This window comes from Aquarana catesbeiana, linkage group LG02 (assembly GCF_042186555.1).
Source record: "Aquarana catesbeiana isolate 2022-GZ linkage group LG02, ASM4218655v1, whole genome shotgun sequence".
NCBI classification, from domain to species: Eukaryota; Metazoa; Chordata; class Amphibia; order Anura; family Ranidae; genus Aquarana; species Aquarana catesbeiana.
This window is the reverse complement of record NC_133325.1, coordinates 403,836,552-403,853,921: the sequence shown is the minus strand read 5'-3', so window position 1 is coordinate 403,853,921 and position 17,370 is coordinate 403,836,552. Positions and strand designations below refer to the sequence as shown.

General features: G+C 40.8%; 1 protein-coding gene across 23 annotated transcripts in view; it reads left to right on the top strand.

Annotated features, from left to right (window-relative positions):
• MACF1 (microtubule actin crosslinking factor 1) overlaps window positions 1-17,370 on the top strand; it is a 437,650-nt gene that overhangs the window by 296,593 nt on the left and 123,687 nt on the right. For all 23 annotated transcript variants that reach the window (XM_073615331.1, XM_073615324.1, XM_073615314.1 and 20 more), the window contains 3 exons: window positions 3,744-3,943; window positions 6,138-6,633; window positions 6,780-8,251. In XM_073615331.1, coding sequence (XP_073471432.1) covers window positions 3,744-3,943; window positions 6,138-6,633; window positions 6,780-8,251 — 2,168 coding nt within the window. The remainder of the gene's footprint in view (window positions 1-3,743; window positions 3,944-6,137; window positions 6,634-6,779; window positions 8,252-17,370) is intronic.

Here is a 17,370-nt window from a genome sequence, read left to right as displayed (position 1 = left end):
CGATTGCATAGTGTATGGCCAGCTTTATACAAGTACATAGGCGGTAGTGGGCGAGGGATACTCACCTGTTTTTGTGTAAACCCACCAAGTTTCATTTTCAGGCCCCATTCACATCTAGTGTGGTGGGAGCGTGCGTTTTTCCCACGAAACGCATAAGGAAGCCTGTTGATTTCAGTGGGATGCCCCTACGTGCAATAAATGGCAAAGTAGCTCACGGGGCATTTTTGTGTGTTGTAGTTTGCACATTTTTTACTGTGCATTTTGTCAAGTTTGTTGCACATTTTTGCATGTGACAAATTGTGCGCTTGCTTCTGCGTTTGGGGTGCCGTTAACAAATTAATGGGACTGAAAGCACTACTAGTTCAGTGGCCATATACTATACAATCTGATTGTGCAATATCCTTTAGATTTGCTAAAATTAGACAGGCCCTTGCACTACATAGTTGATAGTAGAACTAAAGGAGATTGTACAACCAGATTGTATAGTGTTTAGTGAGCTTTATAGACTTCCAGGGAAACACTTCTCCTACAGTATTGTCAATACTACAGCTCTGCTCCACATAGGCTGTTATGTGATTGCTCAGCTCCTGCACACTCTGTCAAATGAACAATCTATGCAAGAAGAAGGTAATGTCCAAATGTGTCAATCAGCAGAAGACACTTGCTGTGTACTCAGGGAGAATGGTGCTCATTGATGACTGCATGTAACTGCAGAGGTAGGCAGGAGCAATCTCCTAGGGGGAGGGCATGTGCATTTGTGTGTTAATGAGGTCAGCTGCTGAAGTACTTCCTTACTCTAATGATGTCCCAAAGGACGAATAACAGATGGCAATGGAAGAGTTTTCTATAGAACAGACTGGAGGCTGAGGTAAAGCCTGCTCTGGAATATAGAGAGAGCTTTTTCTTTTCTGGGAAGCTGAAATTTTAGAACAAAACAAAAAATATGAACTTAGCCTTTAACTTGAAGTTCCAGTTTAATTTGATGTGCCAGCCTTCCATACTAGAATTCATTTGCCCTGGTCTGTCCTGCTAAACAAACTGCGCTACTGTCTTGCCTCTCCCACCATTTGTCAGCATGGGTTATGGACAGTTTCAAAATGAACAGCACAAAGCAGGTTCAGGCTGCTTCAGAGTGTTTTTTTAATTATTTATTTATTTTTTTGCAATGAGGAAAAATTCCAAATATTAGTTTGATATTATACATTTTCAATTGCATTTAAATTTTTGTCGTTTGTAAATACATACGTTTCTAAGATCATTTAGCTTGATTTGTATATCATTTCTCTTAACATGGTACCCAAAAATGAAGAGTCTGAGAAACAAAAAGAATGCACACTATATATACATGTTTAGTGAAGAAGGGGATGTCCGGGGTCATGTTATTTATTTTGGGAACTTGTAATTAAGTGGTTGGTAGAGAAGTATGGAGAGCCACACTCGGGTGTCATTAACATTGTCTTTATGCTGCTGTTTAGAGTAATTTTATGGCAATAAAAGGCTCTGCAGCTGAATAGTTCTGGATTGTGTTTAGTATCACTTACCTACATTCAAGTAATGTTATGTAATGGATTTCATTTTTTAACTCCTTTATGTAGAGTTTATAGAAGTATGAATATTTTTATATAGTGTGACATTTGCACATAATTCCAACTGGCTTTGTTTTAGAATGTTTTAATGAGAAGCATGGAGTATATCCCCGCAATATAATTCCCAATGCTTTATCCCTTTTACAAATGCTGCAAGTGCAGAAGAATACCTGTTGATCTTCCAGAAACCCAATGTACTCAATAACTTCCTGTAGTGGGCTAACAATGCTACCTCTGCTGCACTGAATTCCCATCCAGCATTGTCAGCTTTGCTTGTGTTTTCCCCTGCTGGGATATAGAACTTCTCTTTTCCCCTACCCTCTTGGACCCTTTCCACATGGATACAGTGATTTCTTTCCCTGCTTACATACTGCTGCTTTCATCTCCAAAAGCCTCTCCACACACTGTGTATAGGGGTGTATGCCTGGAAGACATGCATCTGTCCATAAGAAACAAATCTAGGGCACCCAAGTGATCATTCCTCTCAGAAGCTGCCCCTGCAAGAATTTTACAAGCTTGGTGGTGATATCACAAGAAGTAATCAAACTATTTCTCACTAAAGGAATAAACTGAAAAGGAAAAAAGACATACAGGCAGCCCCGGGGTTACGCATAATATAGGTTCTGTAGGTTTGTTCTTAAGTTGAATTTGTATGTAAGTTGGAAGGGGTACATTTTTTTTAAGTGCAACTCCAGCCAAAATATTACTTTTAAGTTTTGGATAGCGTAGGGAAGGGTTAACTGGCCATGCATTGATGTGGGATTGCTGACGGGTCCTTCAGACAGTAGGTGGCAGAATGCAGTGAGCAGCAAGATTGACGCTGGCGATTTCTAGGACCAGCGTGCTGTCACACTGCCTCCATTTCTAAGTATGACTCGTATGTAAGTCAGATGTTTGTAACTCAGGAACTGCCTGTACTAAAAAGAGAGAGAGTGGGAGGTCTGGGCATGCTGTATTCACAGTAATAATCCAAAATCCATACTGCACTGCTCTGAATTAAATATTTTTTTTAAATAGCTGCATTCGGGTTAGTGAACATTTCACTTAAGGTGCATCTATAACCCTATAACCAATAGTTTTGTTTAGAATGGAACTCAAAAATTAGAAAAAAAAACACAAACCGCAACCAGTGCACAAGTCCTAGCTTGCCAAATTCCAGTCAGCCAAGTTCAAAGAATAAGTTTAGATGAGGGCACACATCACAAGGAATCATTTCTAATAGGCTTGTATTTTCAGAGGGACTGCAGCTTCTCGTGAATTCCCAGATAGATCCAAAACCGCTCAGAAAACCGAAAAACAGAAGTGCAATCACAAGGAAATATACAGAGTAGTTTATTAATATGAAAAATAAAGCACACTTACATCAGAGGCTTGCAGGGATAAGCAGGATTTAAGGTGTATTGCAGCAGCAACTACACAGGATCCTATGGCTGGCACAGGGGAATCCATGTGAAGATGGATGCCCACCATCAATGGCCACAGCTAGGCCCTCCACCTTGGAACCTCATGACACGGACAGCATGGGGATGAAGGGCTGGTAATGTGTTTCAGAGTAAAGGAGTGTTTTTATTTTGAAGTGCAGCGTTGTTGTGCTTTGCACAGTTTTCTGTATATTTGGGCCCATTTTACGCTGCCAGGCTGCAGTATGGGTGCAGAGCAGTGTACCCACAGTTTTTGTGAAGGTTATCTACAGTTTCCCATAGACTTCTACTACGTTCTGCATTTTTGGTACGTTTTCTAAAAGCACATCAAAATGCAGCATTCGGGACCCTTGGTGCGCTTTTAGAAAATGAATCAAAAACACGGGACATAATAGAAATCTATGGGAAACCAAGGGTAACATGCACAGAAACCGCAGGTACACTGCCTTGGACGCGTGCTGCGACCAAAGCACAGTTGCGGTATTGTGAAACCGACCTTAGTGTTTTCAATTTAGTGCATTTTTGTACTTTAGAATATTTTTTTGAAATGTAACTCTGCTTGGGCTTTTATTAAACTATTGAAAGCTTTACAAATGCAGCATGTTTACACCTGGTGGACCGTATATTTCATCAGTTTATCAAAATGTGTGTGCCTTCTTGAACTGATGTTACACATAACGTGGAAAAAGTTTAAGCAATGGAATATAAGTGTTCTGTACTGTCCTTCCTTATTCAGACAGTCAGTGGGATCGAGCTAACCAAGTAACCTCAGAACGTCAGCAGAAGCTGGAAGAATCTGCTAACCAACTGGCCTTGTTCCAAACTGCTGGCTCTCAGCTACGTCCATGGTTAACAGAGAAGGAGCTGATGATGAGCGTCTTGGGACCACTATCCATTGATCCCAACATGCTGAATGCACAGAAGCAGCAGGTTCAGGTAAGGGAAATATCTCGTATTTAACTGATAATGATGGTGTGTAACATTGATTGACACCAACATGGCACCTGAACACTGCTGTGTTAAAGAGAATCCTTTGGCAAACTAGCAAACTATTTGCTTTTTTTACTAAATAAGCCATATTCAATAAAGAGAACAACGTTGAAGGTGTTCATTTAGAAGTTCTTCAACCAATCCCAATCCATCTTGTGCTAGCCTGAGTTCAGCAGAGTGAATTCTTATTGGTTGCTGTTGATTACAGCATTCAACGGGGACCTAGCCTGAGATGTATTTTTTCATGGTAAAATGTATATAGTAATTTGATACCTGTAACCCTATAATCTCTAAAGTTTAGTTTGCTTTTTCACAAAAAATGAAAAGGCAAACTAACTTGCAACAACTTGCAATGAAATTTAAAGGTGGTTATGAACTCTGACTATTGTAAACAATTGTATATGTATTGATAGAGGAAGCCGGCGTAATTATTGGTTTTCAATCTTATACTAAATTTGATGCATTATTAATAAAACTCTTACACTTTAGAATATAAATTTACTGTTGTAATAGTTGTTGAGTGTACCTAAAAAGTCCTATCAAAATGTAGTATCTGAATACAATGAGAATCTCTTCTTTGTTCCTGGATGCCATCCCAGAGTAGAAAGGGCCTCAAAAGGATTCTCATTGGTCAGTGCAGTCTTGTGGCCAGCGCAGACCAATGGGTGTTCACCACTGCTCACTCACATGATGCTGTTACGCAGCCTCTGAAACTGTGTAGTCATGTTTTAAAGTGATGACTGTCATACCAGCTGGAGAGGGAGTTGGAAAAATATCTTATTAGGTACATGCAGTGAGTTATGTTGCACTGCATGCAAACTACGTAGCCCATAAACCATAGCACTCTCATGAACCGGGAAAGGATGGGGGGTACTATACAGGGCCTCATCTTGGCCCGTGTTCAGCCCTTCGTAGCGTGTCCACAGTCCTTGGGACAAGAGCATATTGTTGGGGCATCAGAAGGGTGGGTAAAATGATTTGCATCTAGCCTGCAGTGATGCTTCTGGAAGCCACATGAAAAGAAACATATCCCTACCTCCTTTGTAATCTTGAGAGCAGTGAGGCATTTAGGGAATTAGACTTGCAAAGTGCAAATAAGTACAGTACTAATAGCTGCAGTCAGAGGAAGGCTGTAATTTTGTGTACGTAGCTGCACATGCACTTCACACCCTCCATTCCAGATTTTACGGGAATTACATATGCAGGCAATATTTTTTGTGGAGCCCAGAGTCCAGCTTTAAAAATTAGCCCTCATTATTGTCTTTTAAATGCAAGTACATTTTTTTTTTCAGCATGTTGGAACTTAGTAACTCCTGCTTTCTTTCAGATGATCATCATCAGCCATTATATCAGAAAATTACTCACTTATGCAAATGCTTTATATAAAAACAACTGTATTTGTGAGTAATCAGTTTGTTTCTCGTGTGTGTGAATGTGCACATTGAATTAAGACTTATTTGTCTTTTCTTCAACTGTAAATAACAGAGCTTAAGCAGTTATAAATGCCAGAGCAATTATGAATTCACGTGAGAATAAGTGTGACACGTCACAAGTGTATATGTGTGTGTGTATATATATATATATATATATATATATATATATATATATATAGTGTGTGTGTGTGTATGTATATATACACTCTAGATCTATCTATCTATATATATATATATATATATATATATATATATATATACACATTAAATAGTGCGGTTATAATATGCCCATGTAAAACAGTACAGTTAAAAAAAAAGGGGCATCTGCTTTATTGTTTATGTCTAGACTAATGTTCTATCACAGTAAAAGATTCCAGAAGAAGTGTGTTTAATGTTGCTAGAGAGTAGGACAATGTCTGCATTGTACCTTGGCATGCAATAAATATGTATTCATTTTCAGTAGCTATCATTAATACCAATCTACCAGCACATGTAATTGACAGTAAGGGATAAACATGGTGAACGAGTAAGCTGGGCTGTGTATTATCTGTTTTATTGATGATTGACTGGTTGAGTCATAAGCAGACAGGCGTTATCCTCTTTTGAACGTGGCTTAGTGATTTATGAATTCTGCTCTGTTGTTTCTTAACTTTGTGTATTCTGATCTGTCTTTTTATACAAACACTGCGTTGTTATTTCTGTTACAGTTTATGTTAAAGGAATTTGAAGCACGCAAAGCTCAGTATGAAGAACTAAAGCATGCAGCCTATGGTATCCTAACAGGACCTGGTGATGAGTCTCCATCCACCAGCCAGGTGGAGGAAGACTTCAATGAAATTAATAAGAAATGGACAGACCTGACCAGTCGCCTGAATTCCAGAGCTGAACACATTGACCAGGCTGCTGTGAAAAGTGCGCAGTATCAAGAGGTTCTGCAAGGCCTAACTGAGAAAATAAAGCAGGCAGGCAAGAAACTGAGCACACAGCCAGCAGTCAGCACTCAGCCCGATGCTGTAAAGCAGCAGTTGCAGGAAACTAGTGGCATTCGCTCAGATCTGGAAAACCTCACTCAGGAAGTTGCAGAAGCGCAAATTCTATGCAATGAGCTATCTGCACTTGTGGCAGAACCATACCTCAAAGATGAACTTCAAAAACGACTTGACACTATGGCACTTCCGCTTAAAGGAATGGAAGATTTAGCAGGTTAATAATAGTGTTTCTTTTATTTTGTTTTTTTTTTTTACCAATATTTTTTAGTAGGTAATGTCATGTATTTAATAAAGGGCAGGGGGAAATTCCATAAAAGTATTGCTTGTAAAGAAAGTAACCTTGAGTCTTATGTTTTGCAGCGGATCGCGTGAATAGGTTACAGACGGCACTTGCCAGTTCCCAGCAGTTTCAACAGATGTTTGATGAACTGAGAAATTGGTTGGATGAAAAGTCAATGCAACAGGCCAAAAGCCCCCCAGTGTCATCCAAACTGGAAAAGTTACAAAAACTTCTTCAAGACCAGGAGGAATTCCAAAAAAGTCTGAACCAGAACACCGGGTCTTATGAAATGATTGTTGCTGAAGGTGAATCTCTGCTCCTGTCTTCGCAGCCTGGCGATGAGAAGACTGCCCTACAGAATCAACTAATAAATCTGAAAGCAAACTGGGAAGAGCTGGGAAAGAAGACATCAGAAAGACAAAACAAACTGAAGGACTGTTTGCAGAAAGCTCAAAAATTTGGTAGACATGTGGAAGACTTGGTTCCTTGGCTGGAAGACTGTGAGACCCAAATGAAAGAAATGGAAGTTACTATTGACCCTGTCCAACTTGAAGCCCAGCTTCTTAGAGCAAAGGTTCTTGAAAGTGAAATAGACAAGAAACGTTCTTTGGTGGAGATGATGAACAGCACAGCAGATCTTCTGATCGAATCGGCTGAGGTCGATGACCAAGAAATCTTAGAGGAAAGAGCCAGGCTAAATCAAAAGATGGACAGTATTACGGAACAGCTGCATATCAAAGCTGAGTCCATTGAGGAAATGTCACTGAGACTTAAGGAACTAAATGATAGTTTTAAAAATATAGATAAGAAACTTGATGGAGCAAAACACCACCTGGAAATTTATGCAGCTCTGGGTCCTCAGTCATGCAGCAGTAAGAATTTAGAGAACATGAAAACTCAGCAGGACATGCTGCAGAATTTAGAGACACAGGTTCAGTATTTGAAAAACTTAATCCAAGGTTTGACAGAAGATGCCCCAAAAGGCTCAGATGCCTCTCGTCTTTTACATCAAGCAGAGGATGTGCAGCATAATTTTGAGAATGTAAAACAGGAAGTTAATGAATGCTGTAGCAGTATGGAGCAAAAACTGCAAGGAATTGGTCAATTTCATGCTCATGTTAGAGAAATTTTTTCTAATCTTGCTGACTTGGATGATGAACTTGACAACATGGGCCCAGTAGCTCGGGATGTGGACAGCCTGAAATCTCAAACTGAAGTTGTCCAGAAGTTTCTAGAATTGCTCCATGGCTTAAAATTTGATATTGAATGTTCAGAAAAGAAATGCAGAGATATGTTAGAGAATGAAGGAGGTCCTGACCTCATTGGATTATTACGAGAGCTTGGAACTTTAAATAAGCAATGTGCTAAGCTGTCTGAACGTGGCAAAAATAGACAGGAGCAGTTAGATGCTACTCTAGGGAGAGTGGAGGACTTCAGCGTTAAACTGAAGGAGCTGATATATCAGATCGTGGCAGCAGAGGGCAGCAATGCTTTGCAGGAGGTCGTTGGAACTGAAGTTGAAGCAATTAAGCAGCAGTTGGAAGATTTTAAGGTACTCATTTTGATTAGTTTTAAGTACATTAAATGATTGCTATAGCTAGAACCTTCCCCCCTTCTTTTCCTCTATCAGCACAGAATTATCTCACATTTTAGCATAAATTCATGCTGTTAAAAATTAGCAGATTCGTATTACAAAATATTGGCCCTCGTGCCCCAATTTGCATGCAGTCAAATGCATTTTCAAAGGTTTTCGTCTTTTTGGGTAACAGTACCAGTAGCATAGTAATTAAGAATTCATTTACCAAATTACAATATTCTGAAGCCTGCAGACTGCTCACATATTGCTTCTGATTTATTAATGTTGTTTCCCACTAAACCATACCTGCAAAGTCAAATAGGGTTGCGATGACTACATTGTATAAATGTAACGTAAGTTTTTTTAAATATTTTTTTGCAATTTATATATTTTTAGGAAATTGCTTTAACCACTTGCCACTTAGGCCAATTCTGACATTTCTCTCCTACATGTAAAAATCATGATTTTTTTGCTAGAAAATTACACAGTACCCCCAAACATTATATATTTTTTTAGCAGACACCCTAAAGAATAAGATTGTGGTCGTTGCAACTTTTTATCTCGCACGGTATTTGCGCAGCAATTTTTCATGCATTTAAAAAAAAAAAAAAAAAACAGTAAAGTTAGCCCAATTTTTTTGTATAATGTGAAAGATGTTACGCCGAGTAAACAGATACCTAACATGTCACGCTTTAAAATTGCACACGCTCGTGGAATGGCGCCAAACTTCGGTACTTAAAAATCCCCATAGGCGACGCTTTAAAATTTTTTACAGGTTACATGTTTTGAGTTACAGAAGGAGGTCTAGAGCTAGAATTATTGCTCACGTGTGAATTGAATGCCGTTTACATATGTGGGCACGACTTACGTATGCGTTCGTTTCTGTAAGCGAGCACCCGGGGACAGGGGCGCTTTAAATTATTTAATTTTTTTGTTGTTGGTTTTACTTTTTTTCTATTTTGACACTTTATATTTACATTTTCTTTTTGATCACTTTTATTCCTATTACAAGGAATGTAAACATCCATTGTAATAGGGGAATAGTGTTTGATAGGTCCTCTCTACAGTGAGATATGAGGTCAGTAAGTCCCCATATCTCACCTCTAGACTGGGAAGCCTAAAAAAATAAAAAAAAAAAAAAAAAGATCTTAGCTTCCCTGCCAAAGCGGTGTTTCATCAGATTAGGCGACCCGTCAGATTTTGAAATGGAAGTGATGTTCCGTCGCCGCCATCTTGCTACACCCGGCACTCGTCCACAGTAAGAATACAGTGAGAAGGTGGCAAGCGGACAGGACTGGTGCAAGGATTTTTGACACCTTAGGCAAAACCTCATTTTACTGCCCCCCCCTTTGGCTCCACCCCTGACTCCACCCTCTTTGCCCTGCCCATGTATACCCAACCTTTTTAACGAAAAACCTCACCAGGGCCCATCAAATGCAGCCTCACCAGCGCCCCTCAATGCGCCTCACAATTCGCGCCTCACCAGCGCCCCTCAGTGCAGCCTCGCCAGCGCCCCTCAGTGCAGCCTCGCCAGCGCCCCTCAGTGCAGCCTCGCCAGCGCCCCTCAGTGCAGCCTCGCCAGCGCCCCTCAGGGCAGCCTCGCCAGCGCCCCTCAGCGCAGCCTCGCCAGCGCCCCTCAGCGCAGCCTCGCCAGCGCCCCTCAGCGCAGCCTCGCCAGCGCCCCTCAGCGCAGCCTCGCCAGCGCCCCTCAGCGCAGCCTCGCCAGCGCCCCTCAGCGCAGCCTCGCAATCGCCCCTCAGCGCAGCCTCGCAATCGCCCCTCAGCGCAGCCTCACAATCGCCCATCAAATGCAGCCTATATAAAGTGAATTTATATAGTGAAATACAGTACTTAGAACTACGTCTGACTGGTTAGATATTGAATTTTGAAAGCAGCGACCTTCTGTCAGATTAGAAAACCTATGACATAAGCAGGCTTGACACTGCTTTTAAAATTCAACATCTAACGAGTCAGACGGAATTGTAAGTACTGTATTTCACTAGATAAACTCACTTTACTGCTAAAAATAAGTGTAAAATGCAAGACTCCGGTGGATGTAAGAAGATGTCCGCTTTCCCCCTTCCCGGTGTATCTTTACTATTGAGGAGTGCAGGATGTAGCAAGATGGCGGCGACGGAACGTCACTACAACAACAGTGTTGGAACGCAAATGGCGGCATCGCGCATGCGCACTCCAGCGGGTAGCCAAATGTGATGGGTCGCCATATGTGACGAAACAGCTGCATTTGATGGCCCCTGGTGAGGCTGCATTTGATGGCCCCTGGTGAGGCAGCCTCACCAGGGGCCATCAAATGCAGCCTCACCAGGGGCCATCAAATGCAGCATTTGATGGCCCCTGGTGAGGCTGCATTTGATGGGCGACCTCACCAGCGCCCATCAATGAATGTTTGCTTGCTTCCATTCATTCAGGAGTCAGGACACAGACACAGTTCTCTGCCATTGCTGCGCTTCTGACACTATGTGCGGAGGGGCGGCTGCTTGCTGATGCTGAGACTTAGTTGCTTGCTGCAGGGAGAAGAGAGTAGGAACACCAGTGGCTGGGCGCCCTAGGCGCCTGCCTAGTTTGCCTAGTGGTAGCACCGGCCTTGCAAGCGGATGTCTTTTTACACCCACTGGAGTCTATCATTTCACACTTATTTTTACCAACTGGAGCCTATATAGTGAAATACAGTATTTGGAAATCCATATGACTGTTTTGATGTTGAATTGTAAAATCAGCGTTGTTCTGTCAGATCAGCAAACCTGTGAGATCAGCAGGCCTGCTGCTGTTTTTACAATTCAATATCAAAACAGTCAGACGGATTTAAAAACACTGTCACTGTATGAGCTTCGTTTAGTGTTTAAAATAAGTGTGAAATGCCAGACTCTGGTGGGTGTAACAACATGTCCGCTTGTCACCTTCTCACTGTATCCTTACTGTGGATGAGTGCGGGATGTAGCAAGATGGTGGCGACGGAATGTCACTTCCGTTACAAATTCAGACATGTTGCCGACTCTGACAAAAGAGCTGCGGCATTTTATCAAATGTAGAGGCCGTTCCTGAGGTCATAATATCACGCCCGGCCTCCGAAGGATCATAGAGACTCCGGGGACCTTCTGGCCCGCTGGAAATCTCTATGGTCAGCATCCGGGGCCGATCGGTTCCTTCTCCGGGTTCACCATTAGCAGGGGCGAGCTGGGAGAAGCACTGGAGTGGGGGGGGGGGGGTCCCCTTTCGCCACCTATAAGAACAATCAAGCGGCTGAACAGCCTCTATGATTGTTATGGTGAATGGAATCACCGGCTCTAAAAGAAAATATATGAATAATGCCTGTAGCTGCAGGCATCATTTAGATATCACCCCTCAAAGTCCGCAACGTCATATGACATTACGTGGGCGGCAAACTGTTACCTTGCATCTACAGAATTCATTGTAAAAGCTATGGAAGGTGGTAAAGTGTTCCACAGATACTATTTCCATAAGACACAGTAAACGGTTTAAAGGGATCCAATTCTTCTATTAAGGAAAAAGAAATGTAAAGGACTGCAGATATTTTTAAAAATCAGTGAACAAAGTTTATCTGATTACCACCTTCTGAGTTTGGTTTCAGTTCAAACGGGCACTGATACCCATGAACAGGCTGTTTGGTTTTGTGTCCCTAGCCAGCAGGTGTTGCATGACTAATATGACAGGCGTGCATGTAAACATGTGCGTTGAGGGCTGCTCGACTGCTGTGTCCTAATATATTTGAATCGCATAAATAGCCTATTCATGTTATATGGGCATCAACGCCTGTGTGAATGAGGCCTTTCTAAAGACTAGGAAATTCTTCTTTAGTTTAACATGTACTTGATGATCATGTGTGGATTTCACCCTAAGTATGTAAATGGGTAAGTTAAAGGCCAAATCCAATGAAAACAATTTTTTATACAGCATTTTAAGGTTTTTATTGTGTTTTGTGTCTACTTTGGAGAGATTTCCTGGCTATATCAGAGTAGGATAGGTTGTGACTGGTTCACAAAGTCAGGGGTAATCTTTTCAGCATAGACACAACAATAAAATACATCTGGCCTTCTACATCAGCTTTGACTAGAATGATTGACAATCTCTTGTCCTTTGGGGCAAGGTAGACTCCCATTGGCTGACTAATTACAAGATACAAATTTGATGAGTTAGAAAACTTGTCCCTGCTCGTATTGCCCTTTCTCAAGAAAAAGCAGTGCCATCAGCACTTGCCTTCACTAATCTCTTACTCCTACCCTTCCCTCTGAATTTATGTACTGTAAATAGGAACATTCCCCAAAACACAGAATTTCTGTTTCTGGAGCTGTTCACACTATTAGGTGCCAGAGGGTGGTTGGATTATGTCTAGTAGAACACTTAGGGGTAGATTTAATAACCGGAGCACTCTGGACCTGGTGCAGCACCGTGGTAGCCAATTAGCTTCTAACTTCAGCTTGTTCAATTAAGCCTCGACAATAAAACCCAGCGGCTGATTGATTTCGGTGCAGATTTTGCACTCTCCAGTGTTACTAAACCCACAACAGTAAAATCAGTCTGTATATGCAGTAAAGCATGCTTGTTATACTCACTGTGGAACTTAAGGGGTTAATCATCTGTTTAATCCTGTCTCTCTGATTCCCCTCCTCCTTCCACTGTCTCAAAAAAAATAACCTGATATTTACAGAGCCAGTGGACAGGCTGCACATGCTCAGTTTGGTGTATATTGCTAGAAAGTTTTTTGTTTGTTGTTTTTTTTTGGGAGGGTGCATGTGATCAGTACAGGGCCAATCAGATATGTCCAGTCAGAGGATCAGAGTAGAATGAAAACTCCTCCTACAAGGTTTACTAGGAACTGATAGATGTCAGAAGGCTGCTATATACTGCTGATGAGAAAACATGATCAGTTTATATTTACTAAAATAATTGCATGTGGGAGACCAGATATAGTGAATGCAGGTTCTGGGTTTAATAACTCTTTAAAGCTGTAGTAAACTAAAAAGAAAAAAATGTTCTCCCTGCAAGATAAGGCCATACTGTGCTAGTATGCATCAAATGCTAGCACATTATGAAATACTTACCTTGAAACTAAGCCCCCCAGCAGTGCACTGTCACCACTGCAGAGGCTTTTATGTTCATGGGCTGCTGCTGCTTGAATGGCCAAGCTGAAATGACATCACTGTGTAGAAGTCTCGGCCATGGCACAAAGCTCTGAAGGAACAGCATGGGTATTGCCATTGCTTCAGAACGCATGCACCAGTGACACCACTGGCTGCTGCTCACTGAAATATCAACCGAAACGGTGCACATTTAGAAGATATTCATTTTACCTACAGGTAAGTTTTATTATAAGATTGCTTGTTGGTAAAAACATTCAGTAGTTTACTGCCGCTTTAAGGCCTTAAAAGTAGAGCTGCACGATTAATTTTTTTTAAAAACGTGATCTCGATTCAACCCCCTCACGATCTTAATCCGGCATGCGGCACAATTCATTCATGTAACCAGTGCAGAGCCATTCTCTGCTCACTCACAGCTGTCAAAAAAAAAAAAAAGACAACCATCCAAATGTTTATCAACATTGCTCAGCGCTGAGCAATAAAAGGAAACATTGTAACATTTCGTTCTTTTAGATCAAAGGGATGAACTTCAGTCTGTAAATGAGGTCAGTTTAACCACTTAAAGACTAAGCCTTTTTCTGACACTTGTTGCTTACAAGTTAAAATTAGTATTTTCTGCTAGAAAATTACTTGGGACCCCCAAACATATATATATTTTTTTTTAGCAGAGACCTTAGAGAATAAAATGGCGGTTGTTGCAATATTTTATGTCACACTGTATTTGCGCAGCGGTTTTTTAAACGCAATTTTTTTGGGGAAAAATGCACTTCAGTGAATTTAAAAAAAAAAAAAACTAAACAGTAAAGTTAACCCAATTTTTTTGTATAATGTGAAAGATGATGTTACGCTGAGAATCATGATCTTTATTTCAAGCAAAAAAATTGTGATTCTAATTTTTTGGCAGAATCGTGCAGCTCTACTTAGAAGTTGTTTTCCATGCGTGCTTAGTAAATATGCTTTGTGTTTTGTAGTGTTTAGTTCAGGAGCACTTCCCAGTTCATGGCTTACTGTCTACATTTTGGAAGATAGGGAGGGCAGCGTCTGAGCTCATGGGAAGTGGAGACAATAGCAGGAAAAGAATGTGGTTTTACATGGATTACATAGAAGTCAAGCTGTGCCAGAAAGCAGACTTGGTGACCTAGAGATGTTTAGGTGAATCTCCATGGATATATATGTATTCATGGTGCCAGGAAGTTGTGACGACTTAGCCCTTTAAAGGAAACTATAGTTTCCCCTGACAAGACAGACACACACTGGATACTGGACACAGCACCATGTACAGCAGGAATGTAAATCTATAACCTATGAATGATTCAAGAGAGGGCAGAGAACACATTATTACGTACAGATTATAATGGAAACAGATCGTTCTGATAGCTAACATCACCATGTACAGGCTGCTTCTAGCCGATAGATTGCTATCTGGAAATGAATGCTCTTCTTCTCTGCACAGTGAAACATTGCCAAGTGCTATAAACCAGAAATTCAAATGTTTGCCACCTTTGTAATAAACTGTTTTTTTTTTTTTTCTTTTTTTGGTCTGTAAAATAAGTCGGATTACATTCTAAAAGGGAAAACTAATCTGTATAATTTCTGGTTTTGTAAATGAGCTGAAAGCCTAGAGGTTAACTGCCAAAGAAACTGCTGTGCTTTTCTTCTACACAGTGCCTGCCCCACTTCTAGCTGCAGTGTACGGAAAAAAGCAAACATCTTATTTGTTGCTTTGAGCAGCAATAATACCTTTTCTAATTATTTTGCTGCAATTTTGTTTGTGAGTAGTAGTATTCTGCTAAATTTACCCACTTGACCTCCAGAAAATTTACCCCCCTTCATGACCTGGCCATTGTTTTGATATACGGCACTGCGTTGCTTTAACTGACAATTGCGCGGTCATGCGACACTGTACCCAAAAAAAAAAAAAAAAATGTATGTCTTTTTTTGCCCAAATATAGAGCTTTCTTTTAGTGGTATTTGATCGCCGCTATGTTTTTTTTTTTTTTTTTTTTGTGCTATAAACACAAAAAGACAGACCATTTGGAAACACATTTTACTTTCTGCTATAAAACACATCCAATAAAAAAATTTCAAAAAAAATTTAATTTCTTCATAAATTTAGGCCAATATGTATTCTACTACATATTCCCAATAAGCGTATATGATGATTGGTTTATGTGAATGTTCAAAATTCTACAAACTATTGGCTATATTTATGAATTTTTTGTTTATATTAGTAATGGCGGCCATCAGCGACTTATAGCGGGACTGCAATATTGCGGCAGACATTCTGACACTAAGTGGCACTTTTGACGATTTGCCAGGAACCGGTGGCACTAATACACTGATCAGTGCTAAAAATATACACTGTCACTGTACTAATGACACTTGCTGGGAAGGGGTTAGACATCTAGGGCGATCAAAGGGTTAACTGTGTGCCTAGCCAGTGTTTGTGTGTTACCTGTGTGCTGCTTTTACTAGCAGAAGTAATGGATTCTAGTCCCTGCTTTGCAGGAACACAGAATCCATACCTTTCCCCGTCAGAACTGAGATATGCCTTGTTTACATAGGCATATCTCAGTTCTCAACGTATTGCCGAAGATCAGCGGATGCCGGAGGACATTGAGTTCCCAGCACCCACAGATCGGCTTCTGCTGTGAATCTTCACAGCAGAAGTGGCCTGCCGGCGGCCCTACAGGTGGAAGTCTGGAATAGTGTATATAACGCGTGAACCGGCGCACAGCTGCCGCCCTGTAGCAGTAAAACTGCTATAGGTCAGTCAGCAACTGGTTAAAGCGTTTTACCAGCTGACACTTTTCTTCTACTATGAATAGTGTGTGTAAAAGTTAAAATCTCTGACAATTTTTTACTGGAACTCTGTTGGGGAGATTTCTCCTTGCTTCTTCCCCTGTTAAAAATATCTCACTGGGCCAAGGAATGAGAGTAAACCTTCAGCAGGGTCACAGACACAAATCTGCTTTAACGTCTGGCAGGATTTTATTGTTGTCCATTGATTTTCCCTAATATCCTGTCTAGTGAATCTATTAGGCCTCACGCACATAGGACGTAAAAAAAAAAACCCACCCCTTTTAAAGGAATTTTACTTTTTCTTCAGCCTCTAAGCCAGAATAAAATGCTGAGTGCACCTAAACGCACCCAAATGCTTAAGCATGTTTAGCACTTGAGTGTTCATCCATTCCAATAGCCTGAATAAGTGAATATTCTTGCTAATAGAATTAATGAATGCCCAAACGCTGGCTAAACACACATTTGAAAAACTCAGCTTTAGGTGCGTTTTTAAGCTGGTTTTTACCCACCTGGAGCAAAGGCATCCAGGGGAGGAAAAACAACATCCTGTATGCATGAGACCTTATTATTGATCCTTTATACAAAGAAGGTAAAGGAAGTCTGAAATTCTCTAGGTACTATAGTGGACATTAAAGTGACTTTCGATTTTGTAAGGTATAAATTATACCTGAATCTCATCTCCATTCTGAATGTTAAGGGTTACAACACTTTCTGGTAGTGTCAAAGCTTGCCTGCCCTGCTAAGAAAGTTATGCACATTTCATTCATTGATGAGGCAGGCCATCATAGTGATGGGCCAGTAGGAATGTGTGGGATGCAGCAGAGAGCAGGAAAACTTCTACACTACTAAGAATATGTAAAGGGAAGAGTTGCAGGTGCCTGCACTTAATATAAGACAACTTTTTTTTTTTCCTTTAGTCTTTTTATTAAAAACCACAGACAGGGATAAACACATGCAGCCCCGAAGTTAGAGCTCTGGTATGCACACACCTCTTAAGCACAAGTTTAAATTGGAACTCCACTTTTGTTGAGAAACAAAAAACAATCCCCTCAAGATGATCAATGTACACTGCACAAATTTTAACAACTGTTGTTGCAGGTTCCTACCTGTTTCTGCTCTGAAGAAAAAGCTGCTTGTCTTTTGGGTACTGATTCTGAAAGGGAGTGACTAATTTGA